Source organism: Callorhinchus milii, unplaced genomic scaffold (assembly GCF_018977255.1).
Source record: "Callorhinchus milii isolate IMCB2004 unplaced genomic scaffold, IMCB_Cmil_1.0 Scaffold10, whole genome shotgun sequence".
Lineage (NCBI taxonomy): Eukaryota > Metazoa > Chordata > Chondrichthyes > Chimaeriformes > Callorhinchidae > Callorhinchus > Callorhinchus milii.
The window spans coordinates 18866578-18884140 of record NW_024704751.1 but is presented as its reverse complement, the minus strand read 5'-3'; the positions used below and the strand labels follow the sequence as shown (position 1 = coordinate 18884140).

General features: G+C 43.8%; 1 protein-coding gene across 1 annotated transcript in view; it reads right to left on the bottom strand.

Moving 5' to 3' along the window:
- col16a1 (collagen, type XVI, alpha 1) overlaps positions 1-17563 on the bottom strand; it is a 103230-nt gene that overhangs the window by 60421 nt on the left and 25246 nt on the right. The window contains exons 5-11 of the mRNA XM_042338619.1: positions 17241-17364; positions 16288-16563; positions 15344-15424; positions 14896-14991; positions 7098-7133; positions 2590-2616; positions 1116-1133 (exon numbers count right to left, since the gene is read on the bottom strand). Coding sequence (XP_042194553.1) covers positions 1116-1133; positions 2590-2616; positions 7098-7133; positions 14896-14991; positions 15344-15424; positions 16288-16563; positions 17241-17364 — 658 coding nt within the window. The remainder of the gene's footprint in view (positions 1-1115; positions 1134-2589; positions 2617-7097; positions 7134-14895; positions 14992-15343; positions 15425-16287; positions 16564-17240; positions 17365-17563) is intronic.

Below are 17563 nucleotides of genomic sequence, written 5' to 3'. Positions count from 1 at the left end.
GACACTGCATTCTGCATTTTCACGTAGATATTTTCTGATCCCACTTGTACACAGCCTGTACCTTTGTCAACAACAACAACAACACATTGCATTTATAGAGTCTTTCATATCAGGTGGGCAGTCCCCTCAGACTGTCCTATACCGCCCTTATCCCCTCAGACTGAGCTCAGTGCCCCTGTTCTCTCAGTGAGACATGGGGAGGGAGGGGAGGTGGAGAGAGAAAAAATAAGTACGGAATAGGCTTAAAAATAAATGAAAAATACTCAATTTTGAAGTCATTTAATCCCATCTGCTTGTTTCCTCATTGACTTCCTTTTCAATCTTTCACTGTGCTCTTCTAGAGGTCTTGATCAATATGAAAAATTGAGAATCTCCAAGTTAAGCTTGTTGTGAATGGAGCTTTGCCCAAGGACAGAGAACGTGAATTTAAAGCCACAGAGGAGACCAAATAATCCTCCTACATCTTGTGAATCATTAAAGCTGAGATGGTACTAGGAAAGAGCATTGGTTTCAGAGATAAATAATGGGGCCAAACCCTTTTCACAGGCTGGGAAAATAGCTGAACAGATTTCAAAACAGCCTTTTCTTCACTTGTCTCCTCACTGCTTGGAGCTGAGCGCAGTCACAGGGGAAATCAGGCCCGTAGAGTAAACAGGACATGGCACTATATCAGCCAGTCTAAATACTAAAAATCTTCCTTTATATTCTATTTGCACAAACAATAGTCAAGCCTGAGATTTGGCTTGTTCCCCTGGAGTCTTCGTTTGGTCCAGACACAGACAAACTGAGGTTGTTTCAGGGTCATAGATTCATAGAATATTACAGCACAGGAGGCCATTCAGCCCATCATGCCTGTGCCGGCTCTTTGAAAGAGCTACCCAATCAGTCCCACTCCCCGCTCTTTGCCCATACCCCTGCAAATGTCATAGGAACATAGGAATTGCTGGAAGAAAAAAGATCAAGGTCCATCCAATCCACTTTCTACCATTTTGGTAGTCACATGCTATAATAATGGAGATTTTGAGACCAATTAATTCTAAGCTTTAATCTTTTGTTCTTTTAATTCTGAGCCCCAACACATCAGGAATCTGAGAGATTGATCGCAGGTCACTTACCAACAGGCAGTTTTCAATCTGGGAAGAGAAAAATATTACAAATAATGAGAGTTCAAAGATAAACCTTGGTAAAATCTCAGCTGTAACCTTCGCTATTGCTGTCACACTACGACACTCTGGGTCTCTCTCCCTGTAGTCCACGGACATCAAACCCAGGAGAGTCACTTGTCAATGGGAGAGTCATGTTATTCTTGTGAACATCCCAGTGACTAGCATGAGATTGGGGGTTGGGCTTCCCCAGTGGCTCAGTTGCTACTGGAAGGGAGCCACAAAGATAATAATAACAATAATAATCATAATAATAATAATCTTTACATTTGATATAGCACCTCACTGGTACTGAAGATATGGGACACCAATTCTGAACCTTAGTACACTAAGATGGGGAGGGGGAAGGGAGGAAAAATACCAGTCTGGGCTCGTAGTGAGGAATCTTGATGAATTCCTTCAATAAAAAATTGGTCACTTCAATCCACAACTGTTTGTGACACACTGCTGTGTGCAATTGGCTGCCATGTTTCGTCCACAAAATATAGTCAATTCACTTTACAATATATTCCGTGAAGCGCTTTGACACATCTCGATGACGTGATACGATGCTATATCAAATGCAAGGGATATTATATTATTATTGTATTGTAATGGTTGGCGTGTACACAGACTGGGTCAGCTTTAGACCTGATGGGCAACACTAGTCATCGGTGCTCAAATATGAAGAATGCCACTGGGAGCCAAGATGGGCAAATCCTGACCATAATCAGTATCTCCAGAAGAAAATCAGGGAGACAAACACTTCGAGCCAGACGATGATCCCCTTTTGAATCAGCCCAGATCGAGTTCAGTTTAACTCAACATTCAAAGCATTCGCCGAACAGAAGGGAATTACTGGGGTATTTCTAGGAATGGAATGTCCTACAATGTGATAAATATCATATCACACACTGCATTTTGTACCCATGTGATTCGCAAACTCTTCCAGTCATTCCCTGAGGATTTGGGGGGATTTCCCCCTCCCCTCTTTAGGGGATCCTTAAGGGGATCTTTAGGGGATCCTCTAATCCTTAAGCGTCGTAACCCAGCCCGCTCTCTAAAGTGGGTAAAAGACACTCACACGTCCACAGTTCACAACCGCAACCTTTCAAAACCTCCTAAAGGCAGTGTAGACACTGATTCCAATGTAAACGATGCCAAGACTGTTCATGTGATTGACATCTATAGCCAAGTGCAGTTACACATTGTTTCACCTTGTCTGCACTAGTGCGCGCTGCACATGTGTAATGCAGAAGGAGTGGGGTGCCCACAGCAGAATACTCTGAGTGCGTAATGTAAGGGCAGAGTGCTGCATATGTGCTGCTCTGATGCAGCGAATAGGGTGCATTTACATTGCTAAACTGAAGTACGCTGCATCACACGGCTCTTACACAGCGTGCTCACTTAGTCTGATCAGTGAGATTCATTCATTGCGGTTAATTACCTTCTGTCTGTTCAAGCTGCTTGCATCCTGCAAGAGATTAATGAGAAAGCGAAAAATTAACGTCTTCTCAAAACTCTTGGAGGATGCTAAGTTGAATTGAAGGATGCCTGCCCTTCGCGTGAGTTTCTGATATCTCCTCAGGCTAGAGATTTAGTCTAGTGTTAAGTGTCATTGAACTTTTCTCATTAATCTTTCTTGTTTGCACTATACTCATGGGGTAAATGGAGTTTACACAATCCTTGCAACACCACACTCTCATTCTCCATCCCAAAGACATTCTTCTTTGACCGCACTTTCACTTATCTTCCCGAAGCCCTCAGCTCGGGTGCAAACCTCGACTGTCCACCCATCATGAAACCAGGCATTGTTTCAGGTATATTTGGATTGATGCCCATCCTCCCCTCAAACTCACCACTGGAAATATGCATTGAACATATTGACGCTCAATTCACCATTAAATACAAGGTGCAGGTGCATACCCATCCAGCAGAGGGCAACAGTGTCCTGCCTACACGAAATAACAGAGCAAAACACAGTTTTTGGGTCACCAATACCCCTGGACTTACACTCCCTGGACCACCAACCCCACCTCCCCATCCCTCCCATGACTATGAGGGAGCCAGAATGATTGGGTGTACAAGAATCCTCCGCCTCCCCACCCCAGAAATCAGTCAGGCAGATAGAAACCATCACGAACCATATTTCCATCTCAGTTGGCAGCTCTCTGACAAAGAAAGTTGGTCTACGGTTCTTTTCAAACTCCTATCCACCTCTGGATAAATAACTCCCCCGTTCCTGGCCCAAGTTCGTGTGCCCCCCCCTTACTGCCGCACTCTTTGCCAGACTCCCTTACCACTCTGCCCATCACTCACTGCTCTCACAATTTAACTGAGCCACTGAACCTCTGGTCCTTCACTCCACAGCTGTTAGCAAGGACATCGCTGTGCACAAAATTGGCTGCCTAATTCGCGCACAAAATACACAGTCACTACACTTTACAGTGTAATGAAGTGAAGCGCTCTGAGATATCTCGACGACGTGATAAAGCGCTATATCAAGGGCAAGGTTTATTATTATATCACTGACAGAAATAGTAGGCAAAATAGATGCTCGGAAACAGCCTTTATTTTCTATACTCTAATAAATCATTCACGTGTGGGTTAAGAAGGTGGGAATATGCTGACAATACACATTACCAGATCAGAACACTCGCACAAATGATGAAGCGACAGCATCACATAGATTCAACCCAGTGAGAGCAAATACTGGCCCACGTCCATCACACGGCTCACAGGCATTTCCATACAAACAATGTCAAATGTATTCCAGCGATTGCTGACTGTGCTCGCCGACTCTGCCAGCTGTTCGCACCCTCCTCCCCCATGCCAGCTGTTCACCTCCTCCTTTCCCCCACTCTTCCTACCTCCACTGACACTACGCTCATTAACCTGCAACAGCTGTTTAGATACAGCAACAGCAGTCGCTCATGTATCATTAAGTAAACCATATGCCAGTTTGGCTCAGTTGGCAGATCAGTCTTGCCACTGGAACGGAAAGTTCCAAATCCACCTTAAATTCACTGTCCAAGCTGACGCTCCAATGTAATGCTGGGTAAACGCTGCATTGTCAGAGGTGACTTCCTTCCGATGAGACCTTAAACCAAGATCCCGTCTGCAGGTGAATGTTAAAAGATTCCATGGCACTATTTCAAAATAGAAGTTGAATTTCTCCTGGCCAACAATCCCAATCCTCCAGATTAATTGCTCCGGATTGTTTGCGGGATGTGATGTGTGCATATTGGCTGCCGCGTTTGGCTACGAAAACAGTCACTACACTTACAATTATTGTAAAGTGCTTTAACGTGTTTCAGTATAAGACACCACAAAAATGCAACTTCTTTTCCTGGTCCTTCAAATCCCACTGACAGCTTCCCAAGACATTAACATTTAAATTATTGGTTCAGTTTCAGGTTTTTTGTTTCTTTTCCCGATAACTTTGCTGAGAGCCTTCCATCATTTGACCTGAATCATCAGTGAATTCCCTGAGATGGTGAAATGTGAGCATGACTTACTGAGGCAGTGGTTCACGGATTATAGGCCAAAATTGCACAAAGTCTTAACTTGTCAGGCTATTGTATCTTGAAATTCATGAGAGTGCAGAATTGTGGAGTACTGTTAAAATTTGCTTAATTTGAAAACTAGTTCTTTTTAAGAACTGCAAAAAAAGTCCACGTGTCAAACCGGCTCAGTTAGAAGGACTCTCCAAGTCATGAAGGCAGTGGGTTCAAGTCACAATGGCTGGGATTTGACCTCACACACTCTAGGCTGACATTCCAGTACAGTGATGGGGTTCCCTTCCATTGGTGAAACTTGATGCGATATTAAACCGTGCTTTTGATGAGATGTTAAACCAAGCTACTTGTTGACGTGGATGATAAACATCTCTTCGAAAAGAGAAAGGAGTTTCTCCTGATGCCCTTGTCAATTGTGCCCGAGATAAAATTGGTCATTCGCTTTGTGGCTGTTTCAGGGATATTGCTGTATCAATTGGCTGCCACGTTCACTTACAAAGGCACAGTCAGTACATTTAAGAGTAAATTCTGTGAAGTGCTTTGAGGCATCTTCCCGACGGCAAAGGAGTTAAGTGAAATGTAGTTGTCCTTATTATTATCAGTGGAGGGAGTCCTGTAGCTCAGTGGTTAGAGCACTCGCTTTGCAAGCGAGAGACCTGAGTTTAATTCCAGGCAGAGGGCGAAACCTTGGGCAAGTTTCCTTACTCCACACAGAGCCTAATAATAATCCCTCCAAAACCAAAACAATAATAAATTGGTCATTTTCAATCCACGACTGTTTGTGGGACATTGCTGTGCGCAATTGGCTGTCCGTGTTCGCCCACAAATATACAGTCAATTCACTTTACAATGTGTTCTGTGAAGCGCTTTGGGACGTCCTCCCGACGTGAAAAGCGCTATATCAAAATGCAAGGATTATTATTATTAAAACCAACGTCCAGATTAAGGCTGAATTTAAGAATTTTACCCAATCTTAATTTTTAAAACAAAGTGCTCTTACTGAATGGAAAATCATCCAGTAAGATCTGTCTTCTCACTGTGACGCTGGGTTTGATTACTGTCTCACAACACCTCTTTCCTGCTGTGAGCTCACTCACAGATGTGCCTCAGAGCTAAGCAGCTGTTGCAGGAGCTCACTGCGTAGCTGGGGATATGGAGACTGCCCTGGGGCTAGGAAATCAACCCTCTGTTCTGAATGTGGAATCTTAACCCTTCAACTCAGTAAAAGTTAACGCAGAAACCCCCTCTGTATTGGGACTCTAAACCACATCTCCGTAACATCAGACCCACACACAGCTCCCAGTGTAGGGGACATCACAGAAACTCATTTACTAAGCACTTCAATGCAACATTTCATAATAAGTAATTGCTAAGAAATTGCACTCTGGTCTACATTGACTTGAGTTATGCGGCATTTCGGAATGGCCCAGAATTTGGCAAAATTATTGAATTCAGTCTTAACTTTGAAGTCGGTTTTCTGCAGGTATTGAACTAAATTTACTGAAAGCGTAAGGCTGTTCTGTTTAAGAGTTCGAAAATTCTGGACATTGTAAAATGTTACAGAAATCTGGACTTGGGTGGATTCACACTGACTCTGAATGAGTTGAAGGAATATTCATCGGAATTTCAATCAGTAGTTCTCAGCACATGGGGTGGGTTGAGGTTTTTATTCCTTGTGAGTGGAAACAATAAAGGGAGCAAAGATAAAAGTAGCTGATGGCTTTGGACTGGGGTGCAGTTTAGAGGGAATTTTACAGCTTTATTCTACATTGAATCTGTCCTGTAACTGACCTGGTACTATTGGACGGACAGCGTAGAGGGAGCTTCACTCAATCTCTAACCCATTGCTGTACGCATTAGAAAAAAAAACTGTCATTACAGTGTAAGTTGACCCCACAAATGACAAACATAATGTAAAATCAGTGTTATTCTCACTCCCAATGCTCAGGGGAGCAATGGGTATGAGAATGAGGCTCGAAACTACAACCTAATGACTAAGAGGCAAGAGATCTACCAATTCATCCAGGCTGACACACATACAATATCCAAACATCACCACCCCGCTCCCACACACACACACACACACACACACACACACACAACAGGAACATTCTCCCTCCCTAACTGAGGGGCACTGGAATCCCATCCCTGTTCTGCCTAAGACCACCTAACTTTATAAAGATTGGGATTTGAATCTGTGGCTCCTGGTCAGCATAACCTTGTGATGGGTTTACGTTTCCCCAGTGGGTCAGTGAAGGAGCCCAGTATCACAGATGTATCCCAATCGTCTACAATTCTGTTCACGTTTTGTTTGCCCTCATTTCAATACAATTACTGCCGAGGACACCTCACCACTCATGACAACTCATAGCATTTTCAACAGCTTAAGAAAGGTTTTTCAAGACATTTAAATAAATGAATAATGTGCGGTACTCACATTTTGTCCCAAAGGCCCCTTGATGCACGATTTACACTGAAATAAAGCAGACGGTAAGTGTCACTCAGAGAAGGCCTAAGACACCAGAGACATATTGGATGCAAACATCACTGAGGTAATTGCACACAAAATAATCTGATCCTTTGCATCTGATAAACTCACAGAAAACTTTGCCCCATCAGTGTTTAATTTGCGTAATTTCTTCACAGATATCCTTATAGGGAACGGGTAATTATAGACTATGGAAAGGGGAGCAAGCAATGTAAATGTCTATAATCAGTGCGTTTCAGCAAATCCGCAATTATCATTGCAGCAATCTGAATGAGAACAAATTCCACAGTTCTTTTTAAAAATTCTGTTAAGAAATTCCGCAAGTTAGACCATACTCTCTGTATCTCTACAGATCCTCAATGACTAACTTCAGGGTTTTAGCAAGAAGCAAACCCTTGGGTCTCTACAGCACTCATGGTTTTAGCTGAACCCAAAAAAAACAGAATTACTCAGAAATTAACTTTAATAGAGGTAGCCTGAGAGATCCAGGTGACGTAGGTACAAGAAGGGACTGTGAAAACTAGAGGACACAGAATTAAAATGAACAAGCCTGCAGCGTGTCGGGAGATTACAAGGATTATTTCCCTCAGGTATTATAGTGCGACAAAAGAAGGTTTGGGCTTTTTTTTGTTGATTAACAACTGCTAAAAATAATCTGACAAATATCTGGCTGGGAATAGTAGTGTAGGATATATGGAGGACATTTGGAGGATGTGTGTCATTTGGGTGTGTGTCAGCCTGGCTCAGTTGGCAGCACTCTTGTCTTTGAGTCAGAACGTGCATTCAAGCTCCACATCGGGACTTTGAATTGACTTTTAATTCACAGTCAAGATTGGTACTCCAGTCAGTGCCATGATGCATTACAGACTGCGAGCAGACACCCTGACCTTGACCCTGGCCATCCCCAAAACGAAAATCTCATCCTGATCGTGTTTCACGCCATTTCTTATGAAACCAGTAAATTCTAACACCAATCCTAACCTTTGATACTTTAGGAGGACATCTCAAAGCGCATTGCAGGATATACTGTAAAGTGGAGCGTAAATGTTATGTGGAATGCGCACACTTTTGTATCCTGTGTATACTGTGCACACTTCATAATACTGGGTCACCAAACCATGATACAGCAGAACAGACATTAATGGGGAATTAACACAAATCAGATCAACACTGAGTGTGTGATTTGGCTGAAAGTCCAGTTTGACTAGTTTCAGATGTGTATCTGATAAAACCAGCCACCCTCAAAGTCTTCCATTATTGCCAACTGATAGTCTCAGTCTATAGTTTTCCCTGGTTGCTCTTTCTTTCTTGAACTGTGCTGCAGTCAAACTGAAGGCAATAAACTCAAGAGTTTACAAGTTTCTGCGTTGGATCTGAACGTTTATTTTCTCTAACAGTAAAGGCTGCCCAGACTAAAGCAGACAGGAGCTGGCACACAAGGCATTGCTTGTTCCATTTGGCAACAGTTTGGGGACAGTTGAGTTTATCAGATACCACATCTGAAGCTGATCAAGTGGTCAAACATTTGGAAAGTGGAAGCCTAGACCAAGCCAGAGCCAGAACCTCAGCTTTGCTCTGAGCATATCAGCCCAAGTGTAAACAATGTTATTTGCCACCAGAGAAACACAGCGAACTCAGTCGTGGCATGTTATGCGAAAGAATCGAATTAACACTGGGAAACACTGGGCATTTCTGCCCTAGAAAAAGGCACATCATCCAATAGGTGATTTTCCCTATCTCCCCCACACCCCACCATTCCCCCAACCTCTCTCTGTCTCTCTCTGTGTCTCTCTGTTACAGTCATGCTGCTGTAATCAGGTCTGAACCTAGAGAACTCATGTCAGTCCATAGGCCTTAGAAAGAAGGTGAAGGACTAAAGTCACAGCGAACGAGGGGGAAGATGGAGGAGGTTAGACGCAAAACTTATTTTTAAAAACTTTTAAAGTGAAGGATTTGGAAAGGAAGAGGGGGGAAAGAGTGATATAGTCTTGGAAAGCTCCTTGGAAAGAATCAATTCGATGAGAAAACAGTGCAATAAATCTACACAGTGCAGTGAGGAAGGAAATGGGGTAGGACAGTGCGTATTCAGAGATTGGAGGAACAATTACTATAGTATTCTGAGAGAAAGACTTCAAAAGAACAAGTGGAGGTGTGAAAGATATCATGTAGTTTTGATTTTGACTCTCTCACGGAATGTATACATGGTAGCAAATATTTTACTCATCAAAACAGAAGCTTGTGGGTTCAAGCCCCACGTTGGGGCAAATGTAAGAATTTATTGTATTACTATATTGGCTTTCAATGTTTGGCTCCCAGAATTTCAGGCCTTTGAAGCTACAATTGGGAAGAGGCACGATGGGTAATCTGAAAGGGTGAGATTAAATGGGCCGAGGGCCATAATCCTCCAAAACTGCCTTGTGAGATACATACTATACTGGGTGAGGTTTGAAATTGGGCCATTAAGATGAAATAGTCCATGCCACAACCAACAAGGAATAGTGTTGAGGTGGTTTGTAATTGGCTTCAGATAAAATATCCCACAAACAGTCATGAAGGCACTGCTGACTCCACTTGACATGGTTGCATCCAACCGAGCGTCGAAAACATTAGTGTAACTATCTCTGAACAATAATATAGGTTTGCATCAATAATCAAATGAGGTTTACGAGGCAGCAATGACAGGCCACAAATTCCTTTTCTTAACCAATGATTACAAGTAAATAACTGGAACTTTGCACGACACACAATCATCACAATGAATGTGATGACAAAAGATCATTAACCTAAAAGGTTAAGTCATTTTTCTCTCTCCGTAAATGCCGCATGACCTGCTATGTGTTCCCAGCGACTTCTGCGTTTACATCACAATGAATGGGGTCTATTCATTCAGGATCCGCTTTAAAGACAGTTAAAAATACACTTGAGAGCCATTTCAGACCTTTACAGATATTTTTTTCAGGTTGGCAAGGGATTTCAGCAAACTGGAGTTTGGATGGAACTTTTCTGTGTTCCAGGTAAGTTTAGCCCCAGGTGTTGAACAGACGACAGCCGGGTCTGGCAACAAATCAGTGTGGTTACACTGCCAGCCAAAATCAACAGCAGCCGCTCCAGGCTAGGAACATGCCCCTTGCTGCTCTGCCGCTATCATAATAAGCCAGTGGACGAGCAGTGAAGGCGGGCACTAGCTCAGTCGTCAGGTCCACACATAGAGTAACTTGTTACCCAGCTGGTGCACAGCCTCACTGCTAATGGAACTGCTGTCCTCCAAATCCCCCAACTGACAATAATAATCCTTGCATTTGATATAGCGCCTTATCATGTTGTTAAAGATGTTAAAGACATGGAGTCCTGTATCTCACTGGTCAGAGTACTAGCCTCACAAGTGAGAAAACTGGGCTCGATTCCCAGCAGTGCAAAATGTTGAGCAAGTTTCCTTACTCCACATGACTCTGTTTACCTAGCAGTAAGTAGGAACCCGGTTATTAGTCAAATGCAAGGATTATATTATTAGTCGATTGGCGGATCGCTTTTCTGGGGGTAATAATTCCTTTCAAAGATAACTAATAATAATGAATTGGTCACTCAATCCACGACTGTTTGTGGGACGCTGCTGTGCGCAATTGGCTGCTGCGTTTCACCCACAAAATATACAGTCAAATCACTTTACAGTTTATTCTGTGAAGGCTTTGAGACATCTCGAAGACGTGATAAGGTGCTATATCAAAATGCAAGGATTATTATTATTGTCTCAAAGTGTTTCCCAGGAGGGTACTGTGAAGAATAGTGACTGGTTTGTGTATTTGTAGGTGAATGTGGCAACCATATGCACACACCAATGTCCCACAAACAGTCATTAAGTGAGTGACCCATTTTATTTGGGGGATTGTCAGCTAAGATACTGGGAGAGAACAACTCCCTTCTCTTTCCGATAAAAGAAAATAGAAAGAATACCTTAAGGAACATTGATCCAAATCGTGGTCGAAAAGCTATGGTTTTATGTGGCTGAAGTCAAGAAGAGTTTTGAAGAAAGGATAGACTGCAATGGTGATGGCTGAAAGGTTTAAGGAAAGGCAATAAGGAAATGTATAAAGAATGAGCAATAGACTAGAATAGAGAGTAGGGGATAACTATAGAAGAAACGAGACTTGGAGGGATTTGAAAGTCGGGTCAAGACACACTGTCTCACTCTGACACTGGAGCATTGTGAGCTCAAGTTCCAACAATGGGTTTGAACCCACAGCTTTCTGTCCAACGGGTGAGAGTGTTGCCAACTGAGTCATACTATTTGTCCAAAGCAATCACAAGGTTAAAGCTATTGTGGAGCCTTGTGGAGAATAACTGATAACTCATTTGCTCAACAGATTTGCTGGTGCCCTTCCACCTCGGCACAATATGTGTTCAATGTATTCCGAGGTACCCTGGTGCCGAGTTTTCAAGGTTAGAGTCACTTGCTCGCTATCCCATCCAGTCCGAGGCTTACAAAGCCATGTGATGACAGACTTACCTCCCCCTGTTCCCTTCATTTCCTCAGTTACAGCCCAGCTGCTCTCCTTTACATCTCATCTCCTTCCTGTCAGTTGGACCTCTCTCTCGGTCTCCTTTGCTGCTATTGCTCATATTACCATCTCCACGCATCAATGCTTTCTTTCTCTCCCTATGGCTCTTGTTGTTCTGAATCACTCCTTCACCTCTCCATCTCCTTCAGCTTGTCAAGATGTTGCTGTTATTTCTGAGCTCATTCCTCTGCTGCTCTCTCACCTGCTTACATCACTTTTATTTCTGCCCCCCTCCCCCACCCCCTCCAATGTGTTCTCAACAACAATTTAGCTTATATAGCACCTTTCACATAGAACATCTCAAAGTGGTCAACAGGGATCACAGACAAACCAGTGTCCAGAAAGGAATCTGAGAGAAAACTGGAAAGGAAACAACCATTTTCTTTAAGTACAAACTCAATAAAGTTCCTACGAGTCAATAAATGCAGATGTTATTGGGATCACGACTTGGCACTGAGCCTGTGAGAGGCAAGAATGTCAGGAAGGAGATGAGATGTGAAGGAGAGCAGCTGGGCTGTAACTGAGGAGATGATGGGAACAGGGGGAGGTAAGTCTGTCAGAGGACGGCTTTGTACTCACGCTGCCTATTATAAGTTGGCCTGACCTGAGAAAGTTTATTTGAAAGGATTAGTTTTAAAAGTTATAATTAAAGGTTGGGTGGAAAATGGATAATCGCATAGGCGAGAATCCAGGTAAATGCGATGTGTTGTTGTAGGCGGAGTTGCGTGCTTTTAAATCTTGAACACTTTTGGAATTGATATGTTTTTACAAGATAATGTGTGTAGGCGAGGGAGGGCAGGAGGCAGTGGTGGAGAGAAGGAGACTTGATACACACACCCACACAGCAGGAGAGAGACGGAAAGCATGTACTTGCTGTTGCTTTAATGACCAGTTCAAGTGGGCGTTGGGAGCATTGAGGTTACACTGGGATTATCCGATGGGTTTATGGCTACTGTGTGGTCAGGCATGTAGATAGTGCAGAGTACAAGAGATGCTGATTGAGGGACTGACTGCTTGCCTCACGTAATTTACCTTACAATAATTACTGTAATGCACTTTTTGAGACGTTTTGTACAACTGTACAGCGCCTTGGGACATCCTCCCGAAGTGAAAGGCGCTCAATAAATGGAATCTTCTTGTTGTTGTTGTTGTTTTGACATGATAGACACTATAAAGATGCACGTATTCTTCCTTACTGGCCAGCCACTGGGAGCAGGTCAGGAAGGATAATCAAGCTTTAGAGAATTGCTTGTGATTCAGCCACAGAGAAACTAGGATTCTCTTCAGACTGGGCTAGCGTCCAAAATAACTTGTTGGAGGCCGAGGTGGGAGGGGAAGGAGCACTTTGTGCAGCCGGTCTGTAGTTAAGAAGAAACCCAGATGTTTACTCACGCTCGGGTCAAGGCAAATCGCTACAGCAATGCCCAGCAGACAGAGAGTAAAACATAGCCAGGACTGACTGAAGAAATCTGTCTTGTAAACTCCCTGTGGCCCGAAGTCAAAACAGTTCCGGAGAGCTGAGCCCCTCTGTTTTAATCATGATTTATAGCGTATGGCATTTACAATTCCGTGTCGGAAATCTGTACAAGAAATTAGAGGAGGAATCTCCTTTACGTTCTGATCACTACAGTGATTACTCTGTGGTCACTTGCTTTGTGTCTCCCCACCCTATCCCCTCATCAATTGGATGAGCTTTTAGCCAATTTGCCACCCCCCAACCCCCCTTCTCTCTCTCTCTCTCTCTCTCAATCCCTCACTCCATTTCTTTCTACCTTCAAAACATGTCTAATACCATCTGTTTGACTGCTCCTTTGGCCACTCCCCCCTCTGTCTCTATTGAAGACGTTCTCCTATGGGAAAGGCATTATAGAAGTGCAAATTGCTGTTGTATTGCACAGTGTTTGGAGGCAGCCATTACCCTGTGAGCCTCAATGATCGGTTCGTTCTTGCTCTTTGTTCTTAAGTCCACAAAATATACAGTCAATTCACTTTACAGTATATCCTGAGAAGCGCTTTGAGACATCTTAACAATGTGATAAGGCGCTATATCAAATGAAAAGATTATTATTATTATTATTCATTCAGTGTCCAAAAATGAAAACACACAATCTAGATCGGTGTTGCCCAATCCATGGTACCACTGCTCTGGATTGTGCATTTAATAAATCTAGAAATATTCAATCGAACATCTTTATTTCATTGGCCGACCAAAAGGGTTGGCCACCACCGATCTAGAGAATCAATGAACAATATGTGGGCCGAGCTGAAGCTGAGGAAAGGCAGCAGTTATGGAATGTCAGTCTGAAATGACCGTAGTTCTCTCTCATTGTAAACCACAGCCCTTCAGTCTTAGATTAGAGATGATGGGCCAACTTTGTTCAAGAAACAGGGAAAAGAAAAAAAGGCTTCAACAGCAAAGGAAAGGCAGGCAGAGGATAGTAAAAAAAATATCGGGAGATAGTTTGCAACACGGTACTGCTAAAGTCTAAAGAAAGACATAACAATAACAATCCTTGCAATTTGATATAGTGCCTTTCATTAGTTAGGAGGACTTCTCAAAGTGCCTCACAAGATTTATTGTAAAGTCTAGCAGCAATACTTTGCAGGCAAAAACATCAGCCAATTTTGTGCACAGCAACATTCCCACAAACAGCCATGGAGTGAATGATCAGTTTTATTTGTGCAATTGCTGGTCAAGCCATCAGGAGAGGAAACATAATCCCCAATTACAGCCAATGTGATTACACAACAACAACAATAAAACCTAAACCTGAATTAAACCTCTCAGCGGGTTCAGGATCCACAACACTTCACCTGCTCCCCCAATGTGCCTGCGAAGAGTTACTGCACTTAACAGTAATTACCAGACAGGGACAGACCACACCGATCATAACAGAGCCTGATGCCATCCTTACCAACAGTACATATACATTCAGTTTCCACTGGACGCCACTGGACAGCACTGGATGGATGGATGGATGGATGGATGGATAGAACCCAGTCTCCCTTTCTCTCCCCCACCCACCCCCAGTCCAAGTCTCCAAGGCCTGTAACTCCCTCGATCAACACCCAGATGAGATTAGTATCTCTGCACAGAGCATGAATTGAACCTGACAACTGGCTGGTTGGATGACTCAGTGCAACACTGGGCAGTGCCTTCAACTGCTGGCAATGTAATAAACATTGCTTACCTTTGGATCCACCTTCCCACTGGCTTGAAGAGTGGCGTCTGCCAAAGCTACCTTCTTCTCCGCGTTCCGTCTGCTCTTTGGAATCCGTGTTTTACACTGTGCAAGAGATGATCAACCTGGGTTAATTATCAGAGAGTAGGCACGAACTCCTCAACTTCAAATACAATATATTACTTAACAAACCACCCTCATTTTAGTCATATAATCACAAATAAAACATGAATAAATGGTGCACTAATCATTTGATTCATTGAGCGCTCACCATTGGACAGGTCAACTCCCAAATAAGGGGTGAGAACATGGAAGGTGCAGAAAGTGCTGGTGCTCAGGCCACTGACTCTTTGAAAGAGTGTGGACAGATGTCGAATGGAAGGGAATGTTCTCCTTATTTGGGGCTTGGATGTTCTGGCAGGAAATGATCAGTTCCTGGAGGGATTTTGGCACTTACCCCAACGCCTGGTATTTCACAGCAGGTCTCCAGTTCGGCCATGGAGGGGCCACAAAATACAATCATCTGCTGGATGTCAACCTGGGACCGAGAGCAGAGGTAAGATTAGAGACAAGATGACGGCCTTCTGTGTGAGCTGCTGGTTTTGTTCACTTTGAGTACTGACCTGTGCCCACTCCTCCATATGGACGGACAGAGCAGCAGATAAGAGTCTCTGCCTTATTTTTGGCAGCTAGGTACCTGACACACGAGTAAACCCATAACCATGCTTAAGAGAATCCAAACCAAACTACAGAGAATTCTACTATGTTTGCTAATTTCCTGTCCTCTGGCATGGAGTATGCTCTCTCTCCCAAGAGGGACTCACCCTGCTTAATCCTGAGTCTAGGGGCAAGCAGGCAAGAGCCAAGACTTGGTGGGTGGGGCGCAGAAGTCATTTGGCTACTGATGATAGTTTAACCAATTAAAACCATGCAGCTAACCATTGCAAACATTGGCACACTACTTCCTGTTGCTCAGGGCTATGGTTTGCAAAGTTAACAATGTATCCCACAGCCTCCAATATTAAATGTTTTATTAAGTATATTTTATGGTATTGGCCCATGTGTGTGCTGGGAGCTTTTTTGTTACATAGCATTTAGCCAAGGAGAAAAGACTAGATTCAGAGAGGAAAAATATATCCATAAAATTTATTTCACACATATGGTAAACTTTTATAATATATGTAGCGCAAAAAAGCAAAATGGTTTCACGGAAACTAGACTCTCAAATCTGGTCAAAGGACAAAATACTGGAAATACTGTTGGAAATTTGAACAGAAATAAGAACAGCAGTCACTGGGAACACACAGCAGGTCAGGCAGTATCTATAGAGAGAGGAAAAATAAGTTAATGTTTCAGGTCTATGACCTTTTGTCAGAACTTAGGCCTATGTCACTGGGTTACCTCGAGCGGCTTCTCCCCCTCGGCTGTCTCTGCGATGACGGTTCTCCCCTCAGTGTTGATACTCGACCTCTCCTCGATCGATTTGATGGCGATCAGCTTGCAGTCGAGGTAGAGGGATGCCATGTTGCCCTGCACGCTGATGGCGAGCTTGTGCCACCGCAGATCAAACATGGTGGCCACACCAGCGCTGCCGAACACCCAGCGCACAGAGTCCTCGAAACGTCCCCGGGCTTTGTACTCCACCGTCTTGTCCCGACCGTCAACCCGCACGGAAAACTGGAAGCAAAATGCAATCACCACCAATACATATTTCATATCTTGTCATCGGGTGACGATTTCAAGATTACACTCTTCTTCAAATGCCTCCATGCCCTGACACCTGCCTACCTCCCTGACCTGCTTATACCCCAACCCACTACCCATTGCCTCAACTCGATTAGCTCCGGCCTCCTCCTTTGTCTGTCTTGCCCTCTGTTCCACCATCAGTGGCTGTGCTTTCAGCAGCTACACCCTGAAAATCTTGAGCACTCTCTCCCTCTATCTTGTCCCCTTTCCTTCCCCATCTTCAGGTCGCACCTGAAGATCTTCCTCTTCGACCATGCTCCCCGGCTCAACGTCGTGCTCCGCCACTGTCAAGCATTCTGAGAACCTACCCTGGGTGAGGGGAGGTGGTGTTGGTGGTGGTGGTGGTGGGGGGGGGAGCGCAAGTTGCTGTTGTTGAAGACAACAAAGAGCTGAGCTAAAGTATTTCAACCTCAAAATAAAACCTCTCAAAGAGCGTGTAGAAGGTGTTAAACTGGGTTGGAAAAGTAAACCCAGAATAATTATTTCTCCTGGACTTTACCCCAACAACAACTTGCATTTAGCTAGTGTCATTCACTCGGGGTAGCGGGTCAGAGTGCTACCCTTTGCCCTCCCTGTAACCCTCCCTGTGTTCTGACCCAAGATCTTACCTGTGTCAGACCCTCCTGATCTGCGACCTTGATGAGGTACCAGTTCTCCCTCAGAGTCTTCCTCTTCAGCAGCAGGATAGCGGTGAAGGTGAACTGCTGTGGTAGCCCTCGTGGGAACACATGCCTACACATGGAAAAAATCACAGCATCACTGATCATGCTGCACGCAGCGTGTCCAGAGAGCATCAGCCACCCCAGAGGACAACACACGACAAGAAAAGCACTAAGAATGAATACATTTCGCCCACAAAACACACATACAGTTACTACACTCTACAGTATATCCTGTGAAGCGCTTTGAGATGTCTCAAAGACGTGATGAG